The 21,225-nt window shown below is 46.3% G+C and overlaps 1 protein-coding gene and 1 long non-coding RNA gene across 3 annotated transcripts; one reads left to right on the forward strand and one right to left on the reverse strand.

The window, feature by feature from the left end:
* Window positions 1-1,289: 1,289 nt before the first annotated feature.
* Window positions 1,290-15,468, reverse strand: LOC123088050 (uncharacterized). Of its 2 annotated transcripts, XR_006441653.1 has the most exons (10): window positions 15,144-15,468; window positions 14,795-14,997; window positions 14,275-14,706; window positions 8,954-9,038; window positions 8,008-8,169; window positions 7,638-7,766; window positions 7,433-7,527; window positions 2,456-2,503; window positions 1,926-2,050; window positions 1,290-1,718 (listed from the first exon to the last, which is right to left on the reverse strand). It is a non-coding gene; the product is annotated as an uncharacterized lncRNA (long non-coding RNA). The 2 variants fall into 2 exon arrangements; XR_006441652.1 differs by lacking the exons at window positions 1,290-1,718; window positions 1,926-2,050; window positions 2,456-2,503 and adding an exon at window positions 4,790-5,410.
* Window positions 15,469-18,525: 3,057 nt separating this feature from the next.
* On the forward strand, window positions 18,526-21,225 carry LOC123084255 (calcium uniporter protein 5, mitochondrial). The gene is made up of 4 exons (XM_044505956.1): window positions 18,526-18,921; window positions 19,584-20,016; window positions 20,115-20,305; window positions 20,797-21,225. The coding sequence occupies exons 1-4, from the start codon at window positions 18,553-18,555 to the stop codon at window positions 21,223-21,225; spliced, it is 1,422 nt and encodes a 473-aa protein (XP_044361891.1). The 5' UTR covers window positions 18,526-18,552.

Here is a 21,225-nt window from a genome sequence, read left to right on the forward strand (position 1 = left end):
ATGTAGGGTGCATATGTCCCCATAGACCACAAATCCAAAAATGCTAGATACACGGACTATATCGACGGGCTTTTAGGGACCAGCTGACATGTCCTTCTTTAATTGGACTAACTAACCTTCTTCTCCTAATTAATCGGCCTCCCCTGATTTTAACTGGTGAGGGTGGGCGCCAAGCCCTGTAAAACCCTGTAATAGCCCGTTGATGTAGCAAAGCCGCCACAAATCCTCTCCCTTCGGCAGCCCTCCAGCTCCCGGCTTCTCCAGCTCCGCCAGTGGAGCTGAGGCGAACGCGCTAAATCCTGGAGTTGAAAACAAGAAGCCAGCGATTTGTGTAGGTGGGCACCACTAGGGATCAGACTACTGATCCCTAGCAATCTTCAGACTACTTCATCACCGTTAGATTGGAACCTACCTAAGCTAGGGTTCGATTAGATGGTTGGACGTCATCAGGAAAGCAATTTCCTTGCATGATTAGAGGAAACTAATAACTGTGCACAGCCTTGTGTAATTGAAGGAAACTAATAACTGTGCATATCACGCGATTTGAGGGAAGTAATCCATGATTTTAGGGAGCAAAACAAATCTTAGGAAACTGATTTTAACGGAAAATAACCATGCAATTTGTTTCCTTATAAAGCAAACTTTGTATCCAATGTTACCAAAATTTGCTTCCAACGCAAATAAAAAGTTGTTTTTACACCAAAAAAATTGTTTCTATTCATTTCTGCGGCACCAAAAATATGCTTCTATTGCTAATTGTTTTTTGCTTTCACATCGACTGAAAATTAACATGCTTCATCGCTTCGTATAACATGTTTCCAACCACGTAAACATTTGCTTCTTTCGTCACGGTGCTTCATCATAAATATTTTGTTTCCAACGACCTCAATATTTGCTTCATTCTGATTGCCAGAATTTTGCTTCCACATCGACCTGCATTAACATGCTTCACATCATACGTTACACATTCACTATAATATTTGCTTCACTCTGCTATCTGTGTGCTTTCTTAGGTGTTTTATATATTGAACAAGCCGGAAGCCGCTGCAGACCGAGATGCATCGTGAACTGACACATTGAAGTGGTTGACGAGATCGGACCAGGTGATCAAATTCGAAACATTCGTCAGTTGAAACATGAAAGTAAGTTGTATGAAGTAGATCAACAAAATGTACTTGAAGCAAGCAGCTATGGAAGCATGGAACAAGTTGTATAATGCAGGAAAAGAACATGTAACTCACGTTACTCGCCGAGAAATTGTTTCATGCCAGCGGATGATTGCTTCGATCTAGTGAAAAAACATGTACAATATACCAGTGTATTTTTTTGCTACACACAATACGACAACCAAAAATTGTATAAGTGTAACATGGAATTGCTCCCAACAGAAAAAAAATATTTGTTTCCATCAATAAGACATTGCTTCTAGAGATATTAGAATCTGCTTCCGAATAAAATATAATTTGCATCCAAGGAATAAAAAAATTCTTTAACTTGAGCCAGATGCTAGCACATTGTCTCTTTTGTGGACAAATATGGTCACCGGCTTCTAATCTTATCCAAACCACTATCTCTTCTATGGGCATGGCATGCACGGCCACGGGCTCCTTTGTGTCTTCCACAGACCACAACCATAAATGTCGCACATACAGTTTGAGGCTATGACCACCACGTCATCAAGGGTGGAGTCAAGCAGAACTCACACATGGTTCGATGACCTACATTTCAAAAAGTTTACAGAATATGGTTGAACTATGGAAGCAAAGCTCTCTTTAATAAAAATATGGAAGCAAAATATCATGTGGTGCAAAACAGTTGTATATTAGAAGCACACATAAGAAAATAAGAGAGGTTTGATCTACCAAAACATAAATGATAGGACGTATAGGACAAATTTGAAAAGAATGTTTGTAGTGCAGTAGTACCTCTATATAAGAGATGGTTTGCAGAGAGCATACTGGTAAACAAGCCTTTTAACTGTAATTCTAACAAACAACCCTCGACGCATATATTTGGTGTGATCGTGCTTCCAGTTTTCTAGAGGATGAAACTGGCAAATAACAAAAATGGTGCATCATTAGCGTTGGGTGGATGCATGTAAATTTTGGAAAATGAAACCAATTTTTTTTCCGCCAACTGCAGATGCATATATTTGGAAGCTCCCATCTAATAGTAATTTCTTGGAACATTTTGCAGCAAAGTGTACTCACAAACAAGCCTATTAACAGTAATCTAACAAACAACAGTTGATGCATATATTCGCTACGGTCATGCTTCCATTTTTCTTGAGGTATGAAGCTGGAAAAATAATTCAAATGGTGCATTATTATTGTTGGGTGGAAGCATGAAGTCTTGATAAATGAAAGAAAAAAACTGCCGCCAACTACGTATGCATATATTTCAAAGCTCTTTTATACAGGAAGCAATGAAACAATGTTTTCTCTGCATTTCTCACCATTATTCGATGCACCGAATATTGAAATTATGGAATAGCCACGGTTGCCTGCATACATATATAGCTATGGGTTATCTATCTACACAAAGCTCGACCTACAAAAAGTTTGATGATAAATGGCCCACACATCACCAGAGCAATACTAGGCAGCAAATGAATATACAAACCAATGAGTAGTCGATTGTTGGATAGTCAAATCTGCGGCAGTAGATGCACTGAAATACCTTTGATTTCAATACGGGGCGCTTGTAATTGGGGTGGTGGGGGCAGATTTTGCAATCCACTATAGGTTCTCTGGCCGGCCGGTGCTACTCCTGTAGCCGGTTCAGCCGCCAGCACACGTGGTTTGACATGAAAAAAGCACCAATCAAGATGAGGATGGGGGGCTTGATCTATGTTTGGAGAGGCAGGGGTGGAGCTGGCTGGTTGGGTGGCCGTGCTGCTCCACGGCGAGGAGAGCAGGACGAAGTTGCGTGCGAGGCAGGGGAGAAGGGATCTGGGCGAGGTGGAGGAGATCAGTCTGGTGCTGCTGCGATTGGAATCGGGAGAGATTAGGGGAGAGGATTACGCAAGGGGGCTGCAAGTAGTTACTTCCCTGCCGATTTTTTTTATCACGTAAGAAGCACAATTTCTGAGCCGTCAGATTTCAATTGGATCAACGGCGTTGGACTGGTCTGGCGCTGGACGTCTGCCAGACTATAGATAGGAAGAGGTCGAAAATTGCCAGGCGCGGAAGAGCTCGCGCGCTCTCGGAATCGTCATGCATTCTTTTTTTTGCATGGTAATATATGTCTCATTCATATCATAAAGATTAAAGTGCAAGTCACGTAAGGACCGACATGGCAAAACTAAAAAGATAGCAGAACTCTCTGAGCTTGATACCAACGCCCATCACCTGCCTCCGGCACCACGACATCAGCCACCGAAGAAAAGAATGATGGATCACCTCCTCACCTGAGCTCGACGCGGCTCCATCGTTGATATGCAGCTTTGCGGACCTCCAAGGTGGCTCACCAAAAGTGAAGCCCTTACCGTTGAACGAATCAGACCGGGGCAACACCCCGGACACACCATCAAACTCCAAATTTGGCACCCCACCGCGACTAAGACGTCGCAGAAGGAAACCATATCTGCAATCCACGAACCACGAACCCAGCACATGTTCCGTCTTCCAGATGTCGTCGATGCAGACCACCATCTGCATCCGCTCCTGGACTACCTCCCAAGCTCCGCGCCAACGCTGGAGCAAACGTCGTCGCAATGGCGGAGCCCGAGGACACAGGTCCACCACGAGGATGCCGCCGCCATGCTATCCTTGCTTGAACAGACTGGTTTTCAAATCCATCCCCAACCATAGGACCGATGGCCTTATCAAGAAAGGATCCGAAGAATCTTTATTCCGCGCTGTCATCGTCGCCGCCGAAACAAAGACGATGAACAGCCTAAAAATCTAAACCACAAAGGAGTAAAAACGATTCACACGCGTGGATCCGGCGACCCCCCTCACCACCGACGACCGAGGTCACCGGCGGAAGGGAGCCACCGGAGAACAGCGCTGGAAGATTGGGTCTCCTGGCGGCGGCTAGGGTTCCAGCCGCCAGGGACAGGAGGAAAACGATCAGCTTGTCGACACGCAAGGGGCAAGTCCAATATAAAACTGCAGTGGGCTGCGCCAAATCGTCATGCGTTCGATTCCCTGGAGATGCGACATGCCTGCCGTATTGTACGTGGCGGGTGAGGAGAGTTAATGCGCGTACGTAAGGGCACGTACAATGGTTCTATCTTAGCAATGCCACGTAGGATAAATGATGAGGTGGAGGAGAGAGAGATCATAAGAGAAGGCAAGAGATGATCTCTTAGCACAATATGTCTCACCACGTTTTTAGGAATAACTAGTTATTGAAGATAAGGCTTAGAGATGACCCATTGTAGACATGTTTTTTTTGTCATCTCTAAATTACATGTAAGATTTAAGATAAGACTATTTTATCGACCATTGTACATGCCCTAACAGGCAAGAAACGTTGGTGGTGCGTACGTTAGACGAGGATTTGACGGTGTTTTTGTAACGTGTCATTTGTCTAGGTATCAGACTACTGCAAACTTGCACCTATCAGACTAGTCCGTAGCCATTGGATAGGAGAGCGTTGGATTAGGATGCCCTGTTAGGCTGGTTGTAATGAGGAGTATCATATACTAGTATAGGCTGGTTGTAATGAGGAGTATCATATACTAGTATCATGCATATGATACTAGTGTATGATACTACCTCCCTAATGGATAGTATCATATTTTAGTATCATGTAGTACTCTATTTATTAACATGCATGACACAAAGTAGTATAGCATTTATTATAATACGGTATCATGATATGATTCTCCACCCTCTCTTTCTTCATTTAATGCTATGACACCTCATCAAAATTGTCTAGTTGACATGCATATACTAACTATGATACTACCATTACGACCAGCCTTACGTGGGAATTTCCACCTAATTAGGAGACAAGTCCTTGATTTGATCACTTTCCTTATTAATTGCTTCCAAAAAATCTGCCCTAATTAACTGCTCCCAAAAACTCCGTCCTAATTAACTACTCCAAGATCCGTTTTATGTTCCCAAATATAGATTCTAGTTCGTTTGTTATTTCTTAGAACTGGACGTTTGAAGCAAAACATTGGAATGTAGGCTATTCAAAATTTGAGTGCTTGATGCACAGTACACGAATGTTGGAAGCAGAACTGCTTAATGTACAACGAGAAGTGTATCCAGCCATGTATGAAGCGTGATGCACCATTGTAGGAAGCATAGTTAGTGTGTAAGAAAAACTTTGTGCCTTATCTTCTCATACTCGTTGTTTCCATCGTGTGCTCCGATTTCATAGGTGCTTCGTATGCATGATATTATTCGGGCCTCGAAGCACTTGTGGTGGTGAGCTAGGTAGGAAGCACATCCTGTGATAGGTGGAAACATGGTTTACTAAAACTGGAAGCATATATTAGTTGAACTATGTACATAAAGCACTTGTGTGCTAGTAAAGACTAGGAATTCAGCCATTCATTCTGTTCCGTGCTTCCACGTCAATCGGAGATTCTTCCGTTTCGGCAAAATCTTATGTATAGTGCACCGGCCTATTTGTTTTTGTCTGTGGCACGATGAAGATGTATTTTAGGGCATCTCCAGCCGTTGGCCCCCCAAGAGGGGCAAAAAATCGCCCCTGGGGGCGCACCGGCGCTAAACCGCGCACTGGAGGTGTGATGCCCCCAGTCACGGCGCCCACGGTTAGTCAAAAAAGTCAAATACGGCGCAAAAACGACTCAAATTTAACGCAAACATCGGCGAGTTCGTTCAAACTTAAACATATTTTACAAAAAAAGAAAAAAACTACCGCGGGCTACCCCCGCCGTCTCCCTCGCCGCCCGCCCACGCGGTTCTACATGCCGAGGAGGCTGTAGAACCGTGTGTAGTCACCGCCGTCGTCGTCATCGTCGCCGGCCCCGCCTACGCCTCCGCCGTCCCTGCTGCATCCCTCCCCCGGTTGACGCGGCGGGTTGGACGGTGCGGGGGCGTCGTCGTCGTCGTCGTCGTCGCTGTCGAGGACCACGACGCCGTGCTCGTCCTCGCCCCCACGCTTGCGGGCGGCGATCTCCTCCAGGGCCCGGCGCTGCCGAACCATCTCGTCGCGGAGGTAGTTGTCCCGGGCCCACCGCATGGCGTCCTCGTCGAAGATGCCACGCCGAGCTATCTCCTCGTACTCCGCGGGGAAGCCGGGCTCCGGCTTGAGCTCGACGAGGACGAAGTGGCCCGTGGGTGGAGAGGCGTTGGTGCCGATGCGGACGCCGGAGCTGCGGGTGCGCGCGCTGACCGGCGTGCCCTGGGGCTCCGGCTTGACGAGGCGGAGGCAGGGCGAGCCGCCGGACGAGGAGAAGGACCCCCCGGTCTCCATGCGCCTCGGGGTCCAGGAGCTTCCCCGGCGGCATGAAAGGAAGGGGGAGCGAGGTACTCGAGGCGCGGCGTGTTGCCGCCCTCGATGTACTCGAGGACGGCCTCCAACGTGCGCCCGGGCACGCCCCACCACCGACGCCGGTCGGCGGCGTTGAGCCTGCCGGAGGGCACGACGCCGTCGGTGGCATCGAGCTGCTGGGCGTGACGGCGGCGGAAGTAAGGGTCCCAGAGCGGACTGTCAGGGACGTACCGTGGCCCCTCCCTCGTCGCACGCGGCAGGTTCAAGCGGATGCGTGTGATCTCCGCACGCCGCCCGCGCTGATCCTCCACGCCCCGGGCACCCGCATGTCCGGCGGGACCGGGTACTCGGCCTCGTAAAGGAGGCGAGCCTCGTCTTCATGAAGATGGCGGCGGCCGAAGCCGTTCGCCGCCGCACCGTCGCCTGGGAAGCGCTCGGCCATGGGTGTGAACTGGAGACGGCGAAAGAGAGGAGGGGAGAGGGAGGAACAACGACGGCGGGAGAGTGTGAGTCGCCGAGTGCGCCGGGGCACGGCATATATAAGCCGAGGCGCGCGTGCCACCATGTGTACGCGTGGCGGGCGAGGGAGGGCGAGGGACGCGCGTCGGCCGGTCTTCACTGCGCCGCCCGTGAGGCATCAATGGTGCAGGCTGACCGGCGCGGCAGCGCGCGGCAGCTTTGGCATTGATTCGCCGCGGGAAACGAGGCGATGAGGACGACGAAGGGCCGAGAAGAGAGCCGTTTCGCTGACGCGGCGAGCCCGCAACTTTTTCGCGCCAAAACAGTTCGCCCGGCGCCCCAGCGCGCCGGGTTCGGGCTGGGTCCGTCGGCGCTGTTTTCGGCCCAAGCCGGCGAAAATCGGGCTCCTGAGGTCGTGACTGGGCCGTTTTTTCGGCGCCGGCACGAAAAAATCGTCTGAGAAGGCCTTCCTGGGAGCGCGGCTGGAGATGCCCTTAGAGGACAGTAAATTGTTTCCAAGCCGAGGGTACATACAAGGGGGAGGGAGACGTACGTGGAATGGACCCCGAGGTCCGACAAGGAGGAGAGGGGAGGGGTCCGGCCGAGGCATGACGTGGCATTATAGGCCAGCAGCAAGCAACACCTCACCTGCGGGAAACCAACCAGATGAGCCAAAGAGATAGATTTAGCAGTGGAATTGGCAACGAGAGAGGCTGTACCGTCCTGTCCGGGGGAGAGAGAGAAGACCAGAGACTCACCAGAACCACAAAGCCACCACGGTTGCAGCGCAACCGCCATCATCTCACAGAGGGGTGAGCCTAGGTAGTCGACAGGGAGAAGGTAGTTCGCTGAGCCGTAAGCAGCCAGGCTTGGAGGTCTCTTTTACCCTGCACAGGTTTCACATTGGATCGTCATTTTTTTCCTCCCAAGGTAAACACATTTGACAACTAACATAAAAAAGAATATTTGCCTTGCAACAGTATATGATTTTTATCCAGTAGCAGCAGAGGCCCCAATTTAAACGAGAAGATGGTGGCCAGAAGACCGCCATCACAAACAACAAGACCACTAAATCACTGGCCGGATGGATGACCATCTCAGGTTTACAGACAGAGAGAGAGGGGATACCAGGGAGTCACCAAAACCAAGAAACCACCAAGGTTGCAGCCAAACCGCTTTCATCCCGCGGCGACGAAAGCTGAGGTTGTCGCACGAGGTGGAGGTAGTCCGATGAGCCTTAAGTATCCAGACCTGCAGGTTACAACACATGAACCGCCATGCCCTTTTGACCTGCACATATACATGATTCATAGGTAACACTAGACATGTAGGAGTAGAAATATTATCCTTACACTAAAAGCACATGACATGAATAAGATGTATTCTGAGAAAATGACAACACTTGTTCTATCAAAATGCTATGAGAGAATAGCCTATAGTTCTAAATCTCCATAGTCAGCCATGGCTCCATGGCCATCACAATATATAACAAGAAAAGTTGATAACTTTTTTATTGTTTCAAGACTTAGTCATTAATAAAAAGAGGCAAACTGATTTACATATCATTGAGGTAGGTACTGTGAAAAAACAATCCTACAAGGAATCAATCTTGTCACTGTGGTAGTAGATAAAATCAAGACCAAATTATCATTTGAGGGCTAAACCCAGCTAATAAAGGGGTGATGGTGATTAGAATTACAGAAGCAAACACTAGAAATGTTAAATTGCATCTGCAGCACAGCCCAAAACAAACAAAAGCTATAAGTCAAACAGCATGGTGCTATCATGCAGCAAACAAAGAAACAGTCGACCTCCACTATAAGTGGAACAATTCACTGTTTGAGCACAAACAAGAGGCTACCTTCAGTCCTACTACTGTGTTGTCTAGCTCGAACATGGTACTACAGATCGCAACTGTCAAGCATAGGAAACCTCTCTGTTCAATCCGAAACTTTGCAACTATAAAGGTTAAGACAGGAGCAGCAACCTCTATTTGATTGTTCAAGTTAATAGGCTAGTTTTGAGCATCGATAGGTTCTTTTTCAGATTGAAGAGAGGAAGGAGAGGAGCTCACAGTGGATATTTCATAGCCTGCCGAAGATGCAGCGGACCCATCCAACGGAAGACGCCAAGGCCAAGCCTAGCACCTTGCAGCTTGCCTGTCAAAGATGGAAAGTAATTTCAGATCTCTCGTAATTGAATTGCTTGCAGCGTGACCAGAGTTAAAAGTGAGTGCTGGTAGTGAACATGTTATGCCTAGCAAGAGGAACAGATTATGAAAGTTATTTAGGAGTTTACAATCATATATGTATGCCCCTAGCATGCATCTCTCTCTGTCAAATAGTTAATTCATCAGAGACTTGGCGTCTCTGACTTGACTGAACTGTTGTACTAACAACCATGAGAGATTTTTCCTACTACCTAAGATTGAACCTGGAGCATATAGGTGACAAATCTCACAGACAGACAAGACAAGAATAATTGCACATCGCCGTGCTCGGCCTCACGGATCGCACCAGCAAGACAAACGGCGTGGGGACATCGAGGTGGGGACATCACGGCGAGGGAATATTTTGGGACGAATTTTCGGCAGGAGAAAAATTGAAACTTAAGACTGGGTTGGAGGAACCCGTCTCTATGTCTGCTACGTTGATAGGTCCTACTGGTTGTTATGGATTGTGAAGATCGGCCAGGCATCAATCTAGAGACTGTGTCACCACCATTTGGAATAACGGCCATCGACTCCTCCTAGTAGATGGGCAACGGCGTCTCCGCTGGAATCGACAACGTTGGGGCTAGTGACCGTCTGGTGCTCCAGGTGGTGTGCCCCACATCTTGTTTTGGTCTCGCATCACAGACATACATGTTGGGCGCCACGACGCCATTCATGTCCTACATAAAGGTTCCAGCTAATGCATGACATGTGGTCCTACATGTTTGTTTGACCTCACGTCATACTGCATCATTCCCACATGCCACTGTTAGGGCCCGATATATGAACGGTGGCGGTCGTGGGAGACAAGGTCACCGATGGCAAAGGGAGACGTCTAAATCTGTGGTAACTTTGAGGCCCTTATGTCACTGTCAGGGCCCGATTGATGTGCATAAATTTATGTACTCCCTCCTTTCCGGTTTATAGGGCTTATCTCAAAATTTTAGTTTTTTCATTTTATAAGGGTCAATTTGGTTGTTTCCCATCACATGTTCAGATTTCAAGGTGCATTAAATCATTGCATGCAAGTATTGAGAGAAAATTGACCAATGCATGTACTTTATACATGCATGCATTGCAATTAATGCATTGATAAACATAATTTTTTGAGAAAAACAAGAGCATTAATTAGGTGTTGTTGCAAACTACAAAAAGTATTCACTTAGAACCATGGTAGCATGAGCTGGGTTGCTTTTGGGACCGAACCGAGGGAAAGGAAATATTCCGCAGGCGAAACTTGGCTCGGGCGGGGGCACAGAAAAATGGGGATAAAATTTGACAAGTGGGAATATTTTGGGACGAATTTTCGGCAGGAGAAAATTTGAAAGTTAAGACTGGGTTGGAGCAACCCGTCGCTATGTCTGCTACGTTGATAGGTCCTACTAGTTGTTATGGATTGTGAAGATCGGCCAGGCATCAATCTAGAGACTGTGTCACCACCATTTGGAATAACGGCCATCGACTCCTCCTAGTAGATGGGCAACGGCGTCTCCGCTGGAATCGACAACATGGGGCTAGTGACCGTTTGGTGCTCCAGGTGGTGTGCCCCACATCTTGTTTTGGTCTCGCATCACAGACATACATGTTGGGCGCCACGACGCCATTCATGTCCTACATAAAGGTTCCAGCTAATGCATGACATGTGGTCCTACATGTTTGTTTGACCTCACGTCATACTGCATCATTCCCACATGCCACTGTTAGGGCCCGATATATGAACGGTGGCGGTCGTGGGAGACAAGGTCACCGATGGCAAAGGGAGACGTCTAAATCCGTGGTAACTTTGAGGCCCTTATGTCACTGTCAGGGCCCGATTGATGTGCATAAATTTATGTACTCCCTCCTTTCCGGTTTATAGGGCTTATCTCAAAATTTTTATTTTTCCATTTTATAAGGCTCAATTTGGTTGTTTTCCATCACATGTTCAGATTTCAAGGTGCATTAAATCATTGCATGCAAGTATTGAGAGAAAATTGACCAATGCATGTACTTTATGCATGCATGCATTGCAATTAATGCATTGATAAACATAATTTTTTGAGAAAAACAAGAGCATTAATTAGGTGTTGTTGCAAACTACAAAAAGTATTCACTTAGAACCATGGTAGCATGAGCTGGGTTGCTTTTGGGACCGAACCGAGGGGAAGGAAATATTCCATAGGGGAAACTTGGCTCGGGCGGGGGCACATAAAACTGGGGATACAAATTTGACAAGAGGGAATATTTTGGGACGAATTTTCGGCAGGAAAAAATTGAAACTTAAGACTGGGTTGCAGGAACCCGTCTCTATGTCTGCTACGTTGATAGGTCCTACTGGTTGTTATGGATTGTGAAGATCGGCCAGACATCAATCTAGAGACTGTGTCACCACCATTTGGAATAACGGCCATCGACTCCTCCTAGTAGATGGGCAACGACGTCTCCGCTGGAATCGACAACATGGGGCTAGTGACCGTTTGGTGCTCCAGGTGGTGTGCCCCACATCTTGTTTTTGTCTCGCATCACAGACATACATGTTGGGCGCCACGACGCCATTCATGTCCTACATAAAGGTTCCAGCTAATGCATGACATGTGGTCCTACATGTTTGTTTGACCTGACATCATACTGCATCATTCCCACATGCCACTGTTAGGGCCTGATATATGAACGGTGGCGGTCGTGGGAGACAAGGTCACCGATGGCAAAGGGAGACGTCTAAATCCGTGGTAACTTTGAGGCCCTTATGTCACTGCCAGGGCCCGATTGATGTGCATAAATTTATGTACTCCCTCCTTTCCGGTTTATAGGGCTTATCTCAAAATTTTAGTTTTTCCATTTTATAAGGCTCAATTTGGTTGTTTCCCATCACATGTTCAGATTTCAAGGTGCATTAAATCATTGCATGCAAGTATTGAGAGAAAATTGACCAATGCATGTACTTTATGCATGCATGCATTGCAATTAATGCATTGATAAACATAATTTTTTAAGAAAAACAAGAGCATTAATTAGGTGTTGTTGCAAACTACAAAAAGTATTCACTTAGAACCATGGTAGCATGAGCTGGGTTGCTTTTGGGACCGAACCGAGGGGAAGGAAATATTCCGCAGGCGAAACTTGGCTCGGGCGGGGGCACAGAAAAATGGGGATACAAATTTGACAGGAGGGAATATTTTGGGACGAATTTTCGGCAGGAGAAAAATTGAAACTTAAGACCGGGTTGGAGGAACCCGTCTCTATGTCTGCTACGTTGACAGGTCCTACTGGTTGTTATGGATTGTGAAGATCGGCCAGGCATCAATCTAGAGACTGTGTCACCACCATTTGGAATAACGGCCATCGACTCCTCCTAGTAGATGGGCAGCGGCGTCTCCGCTGGAATCGACAACATGGGGCTAGTGACCGTTTGGTGCTCCAGGTGGTGCGCCCCACATCTTGTCTTGGTCTCGCATCACAGACATACATGTTGGGCGCCACGACGCCATTCAGGTCCTACATAAATGTTCCAGCTAATGCATGACATGTGGTCCTACATGTTTGTTTGACCTCACGTCATACTGCATCATTCCCACATGCCACTGTTAGGGCCCGATATATGAACGGTGGCGGTCGTGGGAGACAAGGTCACCGATGGCAAAGGGAGACGTCTAAATCTGTGGTAACTTTGAGGCCCTTATGTCACTGTCAGGGCCCGATTGGTGTGCATAAATTTATGTAGTGGGTAACTTTGAGGGCTAGGATTAAAGGTGTTTGCATGCATACGCCTAAATCTATATTGATATATGTGGCATAATATCTAAAATCAAGAACTTGTTTGAGATAGTTGAGCAATACTTTTATTATATAGCCTTGGTAAAAGTATGGAAATTTTAGAATCTTGTAAGGTTAACCTCGCAAGACAAGACACGGGAGATGATTTTGGTTGGGGTGGTCACATCTTTATTATGTTTAATAAGATTACCATAGTTGTAACTAAATTAAGTAAAATCTGGTTAACACAATAAAAAAATGGTAAGAGCCTAGTGCAACTCAAAAGGTTTTGTTAGTTCCAATTATTCTCTTTACTTATTTCATTTCATCTTATTGATCTTCTGGTTATAAAACACTGTGTGTGACATGCATGTTCTAGGAGATTACAAGCATGTATAAACAAGGAAAAGAAACACCCCGCTTCACGATGGTGGCAAAACTAACATTGTCCGGTAACCCTACGTGTGTCACAATGGGGTGTACTTACAGAACAAGCAATCTTTTCGACCTGGACGTCTACGCCTACGGGGCGATGGCGCCGATCCCCGCATGCCAACCAAGGGCATGCAATCATCAAGTGCACTATGGTTGACTGCATCTTTGAAAACACCTATCAATTAGCATACATATCCATCAATGGCGGGGTCATTTTTCAAGGTAACAACCATGTTTATCACCCTCGACGTCTCCCTCATCGGTAACACCTACAAAACAACTTATGGCCACCGATGGCACAAAAAAAGGAATGTTGTCTACACCCTTCATCCTCGCGATTTGGTACACTGAGACCGCTAGTGGTGGAAATTCTTTTTGTTCTCTCGGATTAGGAAACATGCAAGGCTTTAGTTAAACTAATTTTCAAATGTACGCGTGTAAAAAGGTTTCGTCTGTTATGAAACCATCCTAGCTAGTTGAAGCACGCGTTGCAACGGGACAAACTGATTGCACATACATTAACAGAGTGCAAGATTGAACCGTTGTGATTAACAGAGTGCAAGATTGACCCAGAATGACAAGCACAAACACATGAAAGAAAACACGTACATATATGTGTTTGTATCAACAAAAAACTATCCTCCTATCCTCATCCTCCTACTGGATCGATCTTAGCTATTCGGGGGAGGATGACGCGTGGAGAGGTGGCCGGCGGCGTGGGTGGAGGTGGACGTACGTGCACACCATTGACGATCTTAGGCTGCTCATAGTGGGAGTAACATAGCAAGTAACATAACACATTCCAACAGTGCCGGAGCTAGCATTTGACACCAGGGTGGTCCGCCCCAATTTTTTTTTTTGATAACTAATATGACATGTGGATGTTCTAACTAATTACCAATACCACAAAGAAATAGATCAATATGGTCTTACGAACACACTAAAATTCTCAATTAAGTCTCAGTTTTGCATAAAGAAGCCTACATAGTAAATAGTATATGGACCATATTACATACCTTGAGAAGTTCAAAAAGACTATGTTTCTGGCCTACGCTTTCGCATTGCCACGAAGGTACCAATTATGTCATCTTCATTCACCTCGGAGAAAGCATCCCTCTCAATGTATGTGACTAGGCAATCATCCAAAAGACTATCATCCATCTTATTTCTCAACTTGTTCTTCACAAAACTCATGGCAGAAAATGCTATCTCAACATTTGTCGTTGCCACCGGTAGAATCAATACCAATTTTAAAAGCAAGTACACCAAATGATGAACTATATGTCTCCCTGCTTGAGAAAGCTTAACCGTGAGATCAACAAAATTTCCAAGGCCTTGGAAGTTCTCATCATTTCTAATGTTATCAATATAGTTATCAAGTTGTAGTTCAAGGTGTATCAACTCGGCACTTGAAAAATCCTTGGGATAAAACTCAGAAGTCTTCGTACCTTGTGTGCATCAAAACAAACAAATGAGTTAAAGAGATTCCGTACCAATTTTGAAAGCAATACAAATTTTAGAAGAGAGTTTGCATACCTTTTGTGCATCAAAAGCTGCAAATGAGTTGGCGGGATTCAAAGCGGACATACAAGATAGCAGCTCCATATTGATCTCATCAAACCGATTTTCAAGCTCTTGACTAATTTGATCAATGACTGCAAGAAAAACTTCTCTTCTAAAGTGATCATCATTTGGAAAAGAGAAACAATGTCTCCTGGCCTCTTCATTCTTCAACAATTCTGCAAGAAAAATACTTTCTATCAGTACTGCTTTCTATCAATAAAGCTAACCGAGGCCAAAATGAGTGCAACATTGAGGCCGAAATTGAAGCAGAAAAAACAAACCCTAAATCATAAATTTGGGGTAAATCACGAATTTGGGGTACCTCGCTTTTGTTGCTACTAGCCGGATTTGGTTGGAGACTTGGAGGGGGGCGAGGGCAGGGGCGCAGGACCGCCAGGCAGCCAACTGGCGGGCGGCGGCAGGGGATCAGACAGCCCACAGCCGGCAGGGCAGAGGCCAGAGGGGATCAGGGGCGCGCCTGCCGCTTGGAGCCCTGGATCGACGGCTGGGCGGGCGGGTTGGAGGAAAGGTGAGAGCTTCCAGGGCGCCTGGGCGGCGGGGCGGCCGGCGGCGGCAGGGGTGCGAACGGTGGCGAGGAACAGCGAGGCGAGGGCGCGAGGCGGCTGTCGGGGTGGAGCCGTGCGAGGCGCAGCCGCAGCGAGTGTCTAGAGTCTCTGGACCAGCCAGTTCTACGTGGACTTGGTCTGCTTATTGGGCTGTTTTTTTTCTGGCCCAATTAGAATCTATGGTATATAATAGGCTGTCTCAAAATCCCAGGGTGGGCCGCGGCCCACCCTGGCCACCCTGTAGGTCCGCCACTGCATTCCAAGAAAAGTTTGCTTACATGGCATGTATTTAATGAGGAGAGAGATGGTTGGAGTACTGTAACATAACACATCTCAAGGCAACATGATTCTACATCTTAATAAATGATGGCTTGCATGATACTACATACATGTTACTCCCCACTATGAAGATGGTAACATAGACTAGTAACATACATATGCGAAAACTCAAAACGGTGCCCGGGCTCATCTGCTCACTCTCAGCAAAAAATTTAAAAAAATACTAGAAAAATTCAAAAAATTCCAAATTTTTTTGTGGTGGTAGATAATTTGACGCGTGAGGTGCGCCCCAAAATTCATCTCATTTGGACATCTGAGCAGCTCTCGGCAAAAAAGACAAATCGGGTCAAAACAGTGCGTGAACAGTGAACATTTTTACAGACCCTGATTTTGTCTTTTTTGCCGAGAGCTGCTCAGATGCTCAAATGAGATGAATTTTGGGGCGCACCTCACGCGTCAAATTATCTACCACCACAAAAAAAATTGGAATTTTTTGAATTTTTCTAGTATTTTTTTTAAATTTGTTTCTAAGCGTGGGTGCAGATGAGCCCAGGTGCAAATTAGCCGCACTCCATACATATGTTACTAGTCTAAGTTACTCTCCACTATGACCAGCCTTATCTGACCGTAGTCCGTAGGGTAGGCATAGGGTAACTAGCTAGAGGGATGAGACGAAGGGAGATGTATTAAGTGCAAGGGAAGATGGCCGGCAATCGAGGTCTCACGATCGATCGACGTTGGTGGACTTGAGGCGGCGGCATCCCGAGCTTCCTCGGCGGACGTACGGATTGGTTGGAGGCGCTCCAAAGATACCAATCGTAGAGCAAATTGCAGTGATGCAGGACCAAAGAAAAAAATTGATGGCCATGCATGCATGCAGGCAGGCAGGCTTTGATTTTTCTTCTGCATCTAGCTAGTGTTGGAGAAAATTCCGTGTGTGAGAGAAAAATGTGCATGTGTGCGACAGCCCAGCTGAGCAGGCGTTGCACAAGGAATTAGATTCGTCAAATCTAATCTAGAGCAGGAGTAACCATCAATCAAATTAATAAAGAGCGAGCGAGTTGTTAGGGCATGTACAATGGTCGATAAGGTAGTCTTATCTTAAATCTTGCATGTAATTTAGATCCATACAAATCATGCAAAAAGAAATCCTACATACTACGCACACGATAGCTAACTACACCTCATCGTCGAAGATGTCCATGATGTCGACGGCGAGTGTAAAGTAGCGGCGGCGGCGGGCGGGAGGGGTGAAATGTGGATGGATAGGGTTTCGATGCCAATGGTTGGCTTAAATAGTCAGGCTAGGGCACTACGCGACCCGCCGGAGCAGTGCCGCGCGGTGACGGAGGAGACGAGCTTCGGACCGTTTGGTTTCAGAGTGTTTTCATGTGGGAACCGGCCACCAGTCCGACATGGCGGACGCGCCCGGACGGTTGAGGCGGGTTTGGGATGCCTGGTTGTAGATGCTCCAAGCACAGTCCAAATACCCCTAAAAAAGCTCAGTCCAAAGTTCCAATCTGGAATTTCATTCATGGACCGGTACATGTGTAGCTTATGTTTGGATTTAGATATGTATAGCTCTGTATATGACCACATTAGTAAAGAGGAAGACTGTTGATTTAGAAACAACAAATGCATTATCTTTGGATTGATTTCATTAGTAAAAAAATTAAACGAATGAATTATCCTTCTTTTGAGGATTGAATAAATTATGTTTGGTTTTAGGATACAACTCTTTGTAATTTTCTTCTTCTCCCGAGATATTGTTACTATTGTGAACAATTTGTATTGCCATGACCAATGGACTTCTTGGTCAGGGTGAATTTTTTTTTAACACCCAAGGTTGAATTCCTGGATCCGCCACTGCACCACAACTTCTAGCACCAAAGTGATCATTTCGTTCAAGTTGTAGCACCGCTAGTGTAATTGACTCATTCTTAAACTTCAATTGTTTTGGAATGGAGGGAGTCTGTCACCCATTGCAAGGTATAATCATGGAGAACGAGTCGGTCTAGCAGTTTGAGGAAAGGGGAAAATGGTGCGACGGGTTTGCGGCGACGGTAGTCCCATGTAGCCGGAGGAGATCGTGAAGAAACCATCATGGTCTCATGGGGATAAGCTTATAAACAAGATATTTTTTTTCTCCCTTCCTTTTAGAGGAGGTCGTATGATCTTGGGTGAAGAAAGATGTTCAGTAGGCCTTTAACTGATCATGTCTGAGACGAAACGAACTCGCGAACCAAACACCTTCCTGGAAGCAACGTTTTCGTCAAATCAAAAGGACGCTGATTAGTCCCGAACGTTCGGGAATTGACTATGGAAAATCGAACATTTTTTGTGGCCATTTAATGTTTGTTGATCATGGCAAGTTTAGTTTGTAAGCATTGCAAATCCGCTCTCAGTTTGTTTTTTGCAGGAAATTGCCCTGCTTGCCAACTAAACTTGCCATCCTCTTGTTGGCCAAAGTTGCCATAAAAAAACGTTCGATTTGTCATGATCAAATTCCAAACGTTCGGATTTTATCATTTCTGAATCAAAAAGAAAAGAAGAGAACTTCCCACGAGTTCAACTTTCAACACATGTTTTGCTGTAGAATGACCTCCTTTTCCTCCAAAGCTAAAGGAGCTTCCTTTTCTTCCTGGCAAAGTGAAAAAATATTACAAAGGCAAAGAGAAATGACAAACTATTGATGGGCAGCGATGCCAACTTTGCTTAGCTGATTTTCTTTCCACAATGTCCCATGCTCGCGGAGTTGTAATGGAAAACACAAAGCCAATCATTCATGAGCAGAGCTGCAACAACACCCTATTAGTTTGAAATACCCCTGCATTTCACTGGCGCCTCTCACTACAGGCTCGCTGCTCATCGCCAGAGAAGTAGACCATGTTGCGAGCAGCCGCCCGCCTACTCATTCCCCGACGGCTGTTGTCTCCGGCAGCCGCCACGGCAACACCTACTGTGTGGAACCTCCGCCATTTCTCACTCTCGACGCCGCAGCCGCGCCCGGCGGAGGCGGAGATCTTCACGCCGGCGGAAGCTCAGCGAATGGTGCGGCTTGTTGGACTCGAGGTGCTCAAGAGGCGTCTGCGGAACAGGGAGGATGAGGTGGTAACATATCAGGAGTTCCTGGACGCGTGCGTTGAGGCCGGAGCGGCGCCGACTCACAGCCGGGCGGAGGCGCTCGCGGGAGCGATGGACCACTCGGGCACCATTGTGCTCTTCCGGGGAAAGGTCTACCTCCATCCTGAGAAGGTGACATTTAAAGCATTTTTAACATTCTTGTTCTTCGGTTTAATTAGCACCTGAACCTCAACTAGGTTTTTCAAACTTTTCTCTGTTTCTTATGAAATTTCATATTTTCTGAAGTTGTCATTTTTGTCATGCGCTAACTGAGGATGCGAACCTGCCGCCACATTATCCCAAAACATCTTCAAGATGTCAAACTAGACTCTTTGACATTTGAGAGACAACAATATAAGACGTTTTTCATGCCCTATGCAAAACCAAAAAACGTCTTGCATTTTTGTACATTAACAAAGAGTTGTCAACTGGGATGCCAAGTGAGTAAACGGTATCAAAGTTTGATGGTGTATTCTAACCGGTTTTGAAACCAGGGCATAATTTCAGGGTCGAAACGTGCACTTCTCTTCTCTCACACAAATAGTACAAACTGAAAGAATTCAACATAGACTTTCACAGCCTTTCATGTCTGTTGGTAGTGGATGTGATCTTCTCTCTGCCGAGGCCTTCGGGATCCTTATATAGCAGATTTGTCTCATACTCCCGCTGTTCATAATATAAGATGTTATTACAACCTACATGTCATTTGTGTCATACTTGGTACATTTCACTGCCCATCGTCGGTTATACAATTTTCAGCTAATACATTTATATTTGTTATTGGCCATCATTAGATAGTAGACCTGGTTAGAAGCGCCGTGCCGCCTGTGCTCGAGATAGAGAACGATACGAGAAGGGAAGAGTTTGAGCTATTGAAGAAAAAGAAAGGAGAGATCGACCAGCAGGCGTGCAAGCAAGTGAGGCGAATCCTCTGGTCTGGCTTCTGGTTCGTGCAAGCCACGGTCGGCCTCTGCTTCCGCTTCACATTCTGGGAGTTCACGTGGGACGTTGTAGCGCCAATCACCTTCTTCGTGGCCGGCGCCCACCTGCTTTCCGGCTACGCCTATTTCCTCATCACCTCGCGCAAGCTGTCGTATCGGACCTACATGGAGAGGCTGTTTAAAATAAGGAGGAGAGAGCTTTGCACGAAGCATGATTTTGACATGGAAAGGTACCTGGAAATGGAGAGGCACATGAGGTGTCCTCTGGGAGGTGATTATTCTCAAGGTACTAAGCTTCATTCATAAGTATAGGACCACCAGCAAATTCCTCAGTTGTTTGCTGGCCTTCTTTTAACACCAAATTTCATATGGACTGGTCAACAGCTGCTACAAAAGCGATCTTCGGAGAAATCGAGCGACGGATGCAGGACGAGGTGATCAGCCATGGCGAGCCCCTCGGTGCGTTGATGGAGAGCGGCCTCATGCCCATGGAGGCGGAGGCACTCGTGCAGAAGATGGACGAGATGAGCTTGGTGCTGCTCGTCAGGGGAAAGACCTACCTCAACCACAAGAAGGTGATATCACAAAATTGTTAGGTTCTCCATTTACACCTCTCTCTACTACCTACAACCATGTACCTAAACACTTCAAATTCTCTAAGTAGACTAATATCGCAGGGAAAAGATATATAAGTTCGCATGATGAAAATAATATCATCAGATCTGTGGTGAAAAATATCACAACTTTATAACCTTGCACTAACATATTCATATAACAGATCAGCAATCAAAGTTGCGTATTGAAAAGTTTGTTCAGATCACGTGCTGGCCAATAGAATCTGTTTGTTATCATATCAACTGCACATTGGACCAAGTATCATGCCTGCTTTTTCACTTTGCCATAGTTTATAAAAAACTGCTCACTTTGCACATTGCCACATTGGAGTTGTTAACTTTGCTTTCCTGTAGCGCCACATTTCAGGAGTGACCTTTATGCCATGGCTTAAAAAGCCCCAATAGCTGTTTCATATAAAATGAATAATCTCAATGAATTGTTCCATTTTCAGATTGTGCACCTGATCAGAAGGGCCGTGCCATTTGCGCTCGCCGCGGAGGACGACGTGAGAAAAGACGAATTCAGACAACTCCAGATGAAGATGCAAGAGATCGACGGCATGGCGCACAGCCACGCCGTGCGGATTCTATGTTTTGGCTTCGCGTCATTCATACTCCAGTTTGCCCTCTTCTTCCACCTTACGTTCTGGGAGTTCTCTTGGAGTATCATGGAGCCGCTCGCCTACTTCTTGGCCGGACTCCAGCTGATTTTCTGCTACGGCTATTTCCTGCGTACCGCAAGTAATCCGACGTTGCAGGACTTCAAGCGTAGGCTGTTCTTGGCAAGGAGGAGAAAGCTATGTGCAAAGCTTAGTTTTGATATGGACAGATACCTGAATTTGCAGAAACATTCTAGGGTTCCTCCTGAAGGTGATTACTGA

The sequence above is a fragment of the Triticum aestivum genome, chromosome 4A, assembly GCF_018294505.1.
Source record: "Triticum aestivum cultivar Chinese Spring chromosome 4A, IWGSC CS RefSeq v2.1, whole genome shotgun sequence".
Lineage (NCBI taxonomy): Eukaryota > Viridiplantae > Streptophyta > Magnoliopsida > Poales > Poaceae > Triticum > Triticum aestivum.

What these genes read in the sequence shown, in the direction of transcription:
- LOC123084255 (XM_044505956.1), top strand. Translation starts at nt 18,553, where the DNA reads ATGTTGCGAGCAGCCGCCCGCCTACTCATTCCCCGACGGCTGTTGTCT. An exon ending in TCTACCTCCATCCTGAGAAG is followed by an intron (nt 18,922 to 19,583) that starts GTGACATTTAAA and finishes GGCCATCATTAG; the next exon opens with ATAGTAGACCTGGTTAGAAG. An exon ending in GGGAGGTGATTATTCTCAAG is followed by an intron (nt 20,017 to 20,114) that starts GTACTAAGCTTC and finishes ACTGGTCAACAG; the next exon opens with CTGCTACAAAAGCGATCTTC.